This window comes from Eurypyga helias, unplaced genomic scaffold (assembly GCF_000690775.1).
Source record: "Eurypyga helias isolate BGI_N326 unplaced genomic scaffold, ASM69077v1 scaffold28076, whole genome shotgun sequence".
In the NCBI taxonomy this organism is placed as follows: Eukaryota; Metazoa; Chordata; class Aves; order Eurypygiformes; family Eurypygidae; genus Eurypyga; species Eurypyga helias.
Window position 1 is genome coordinate 3069 of NW_010257656.1, and position 3749 is coordinate 6817.

Consider the following 3749-nt stretch of genomic DNA (forward strand, 5'->3'; position numbering starts at 1 on the left):
CCACTCCTCTCCTTCCGCCTCCCCTGGGTGAGGTGTCGAAGCCTGGGAGACCTGTTCCCACTTCGGGTGGGAAAACAGAGGTGCTGCAGCTTTCTCAGGGAAGCGCTCTGCGGGGTCATCAAGCCTTCTTGATGAAAATGGGCATGGGGTGAGGAGCTCTGGGAGGAGCGGAAGCCTCGCTGACGACGCGCTCCTCTCTAGGTGGGGACAGCAGCGCAACGGAGAGCTGGGATGAAGAGCTGTCTCCCTCTACGGTGCTGTACACGGCGACGCAGCACACCCCGACGAGCATCACGCTGACTGTCAACCGCGTCCGTAGAAGCAAACCGAAGAAGAGGAAGAGGAGTACGGAAAAGGCCCGCACTGCTCCGAAGGCCAAAAAGATCAAGGTACGTGGAGTGAGGCACGGCTGCTGCAGCTCCTGCCGGCGCGGTGGGCGGTGGTGCTGAGCGCAGGCCGACGGCTGCTCTCCTGTCGGGAGTTGCTCTCCCGGGTGTAATGACGTGACACCTTCGATTTGTGACCTGAGAGTACGTGGCTGTTGGTTAAAAGTTACCCGGCTGGAACTCCACCCTCATTTCCCAACACTGCCCATTCACGCTCGGAGCCTGGAGTCGATTACATACTTCCCCTTCTGCTCTGTTAGGATTTGGGGAAGTAACTTCTGGAGTCTGTTCGGGGCAGAGGGGCAGGCTGGGAGTGGAATGAGGGATGCAAGGGGCCTGGCGGATTTTAGTGGGGCGTGTTAAAGGCTCGGCTGCAGAGCTTCGTGGTGCTGTTCGGCAGAAGGGAGGCAGTGCCTGAGTGGAAACTGCAGGTAGCGATGACGCTTGTGGAGAGATGACTTTGCTGTCTTGTTCGTGACGGTTTGGTCCCCAAACCCATGGACTGCTTGCATTGGAATGCAAGTGTGGGAGCAGCTGGTTCTTTCCCATCATCCGCCAGCTGTACCGTGGCCTTCCCCGGGCTGGGTTTCCCTTGCAGTTGGGCGCTGATGAAGCAGAAGTCTGGGAGCTGTGTGAGGTCTTTGGGTTTCGTGGTGAACCAGCATTAGTCTGTTGCTGGCCCTTTCTTGTGCCAGAGCAGGTGGGGTGGGTCGGGGCAGTCTGGGTTTTGATCTTGAGGAGGTTTTTACTAGGTATGAGGCTGCTGGCCTCCTGACTTCACAAATCCTGGCCGTCGAGTTTTTCAGCAGTTCCCATTGGATTTGCATGGCAGCGTCTCTGGTCACGTTGCTTCTTGTGTTGGCCTTCCCGAAATGCTTGCCATGGTTGTGTGAGGGTCGGCCTGTCCGAGTAAGATCCAGCATGGCTCTGGGATGCTGAGCAAGTACGTAACACTGTTCTCTCTCTCTCCCCCCTTTCCCGGGGACAGGCCTTTCGAGAGGGCTCGCGGAAGTCTCTGAGGATGAAGGTGAGTAGAACCGAGAAACTTGGGGATATGGGGGGAGGGAGGCATTCTGTGCCTCTCTTGGCCTGCCTGGGGAGTTTCCGACTGTGGGCCCAGCCTTAGGATGGTCTCAAGCTTTACATGCCGGAAGCAGGCCTTACCCAGAAGGGTGTCACAGGTACTGCCCCCCGAACCCTGCCTTCGCCTCAGGTACCTTCCGGTAAGGCAATGTCACCGTGCCAGGAGCCGGGACTGAGCGGGGCGTTTGATGTAAGGGTGTGGAGCTGGTGGTGGCCACTCCTCTGTGAGCTCAGTTGCCGTGGGACTGGCTCAGAGCTCTTCCAGGCTGGGGTATCAGGCGGTGCAGGAGGCCACTGCTGGGGTCCCTGGCAGCGTTGCCTTGTTCCTCTCCCATCCCCCCAGAAGGGAGCGGGGGGCAGCGTGTTTGCGTCCTGACTGCGATGCTGGTGGTGTGCCTGTCTGCCAGAAGGTTTATTTGCCAAAAAGCCGTGCTCCTAGAAGCGCAGGGGCCGCCCTAGTTCCCCTGACCCAGTGCTGTAGCAGGCAGGGGCTCCTGGCAGGGGCTCAAAGGAGGTAGGACAGCGTGTCTGTCTGTCCGCACCTAGCTGCGTGGCACGCGGGTGCAAAGGCGTGAAAGCTCTCGCTGCTTCCAGTGTCTGTGGTGAAGGTGACGGCTGTTTGCCGTGCTCCTTGTCACTGACACCTCAGGGTCACCTTTGTCTCAGTCCCCTGTGAAGCCAGTTGGGTCTCTGCAGTGCTACCTGTGAGTGATTTAAACTGCTGTCAAGTGAAGAGTGAGCGTGTGGGGGTTTTTCCTGTCAGCTTCTTCCTCCCCCCCTCTCTACAGGATGGTATAAGCGGATTACCTGATTCTGCCCTCTCCTTTCCACTGCTTAGACCTTGCACTTCCAACCTTCTGGGTGTCAGCTTATGCTCTGCATTCCGTTTCCTGAAACCCCGATGGCTGTTTAGCTGGAAGGTTCGGAAGTGTTTTGGGACCAGGCACTGCAGAGGTGGAGATGCAGTCAGCATCATCTACCCTTGTGTTGGGCGTGAGGGGGGACCGTGGGACAAGCCTGCGAGAGCTTTGTGTGCCTCTGTCTTCCTTTGCTTTCCTAGTCTACTTCAGTTTTCCAAAGTGACGTAACCGCCTTCTGGCCACGTACTAGCTCGGGTTTTGGGTGTGTGGCGATGCCAAGTGCCAGCTCTCCAGGTCTGAGTCCTGCACGGAGCTCTCCGTAGCTTCCCAAGTGGCCCTGTTGCTCGGTGTTCTGGGGTGCGGTTCCTGAAAAGGCTTTTCCCGCTGCCTGCTAGCCGCTCACTCTCTGCTCTTCACTGCAGAATTCCCCTTCGGAAGCGCACGCCTTGGACGAAAACACAGCGGAAGGGTGGGAGAATCGAATACGGCTCTGGACAGACCAGTACGAGGAGGCCTTTACTAACCAGTACAGCGCTGACGTGCAGAACTTGCTGGAGCGCCACCTGAACTCCAACAGAGAGTACGTGGGCAAAACTGCTGTGCTGGACACAATCAACAAGACGGAGCTGGCCTGCAATAACACCGTGATCGGGTCCCAGATGCAGGTAAGCGCCACGTGACGCGCGGGCGCGCTCCGCTCTCTGCCCAGGCGCGAGGGCATGGGGAGCAGTGTCGCAGCCGGTCACGCAGTTGGAGACCAGGAGGCACGGATTTGGGGTGAAAGGGGATGGAAGAGATGCCGGCTCTGAGACGGATTCAGAAGCACTGGCGGCCGAGCAGGCTGGGTTGGGAAGTGGGGTGTTTCGAGCAGGCCCCTGGCAAGGCTCACAGGTGCTTTGCCCTGGACACGTGTGCTCACTGGGCAGCTGGAGGCAGAACCAGGGCTCTCACTTGCTGGAGACAGGAAGTGTCCTGCTTCCCACCCCGTTTCCCTGTCCTTTTTCTTCCCTTTTCTTTCTCTCCCCGGCTCGTGTTGTGTGAAAGGCTCCTTTAAAAAACCTTCCGCCATTCGTTTAATATCTGGGATGATGATTTGGACTGTGACTGTCAAATACTGCACCACTCCAACAGATTTCAGGGAACAGCCCCCTAACTCCTCAGACACGTGCAGCGAGTGGTGTCGTGCCGGCTTCTCCACGTCCGGCGTGCAGACAAGGAGAAGCTCGTAAGGGAAAAAAAATGAAGGGGGGGTGGGGTGGGGTGTCCCCTCCCCACACTCCCCTCAGCTGACGTTTCACTGCCCGTGCTGCGTTGGCTGGAGAGCAGATTCCGGTCCAGCCCGGGCTCTGCGGGGCTCCCCTGCGGAGGAGAACGGAGTTGGGCCCAGCGGAGGAGGCTGGGCTCCCGCGCAGACATGGGG

General features: G+C 58.6%; 1 protein-coding gene across 1 annotated transcript in view; it reads left to right on the plus strand.

Moving 5' to 3' along the window:
- The window catches only part of SETD5 (SET domain containing 5), a gene marked incomplete at both ends in the record, with an annotated part of 14206 nt that overhangs the window by 1525 nt on the left and 8932 nt on the right, over positions 1-3749 (plus strand). The window contains 3 exons of the mRNA XM_010154104.1: positions 202-389; positions 1375-1413; positions 2752-2994. Coding sequence (XP_010152406.1) covers positions 202-389; positions 1375-1413; positions 2752-2994 — 470 coding nt within the window. The remainder of the gene's footprint in view (positions 1-201; positions 390-1374; positions 1414-2751; positions 2995-3749) is intronic.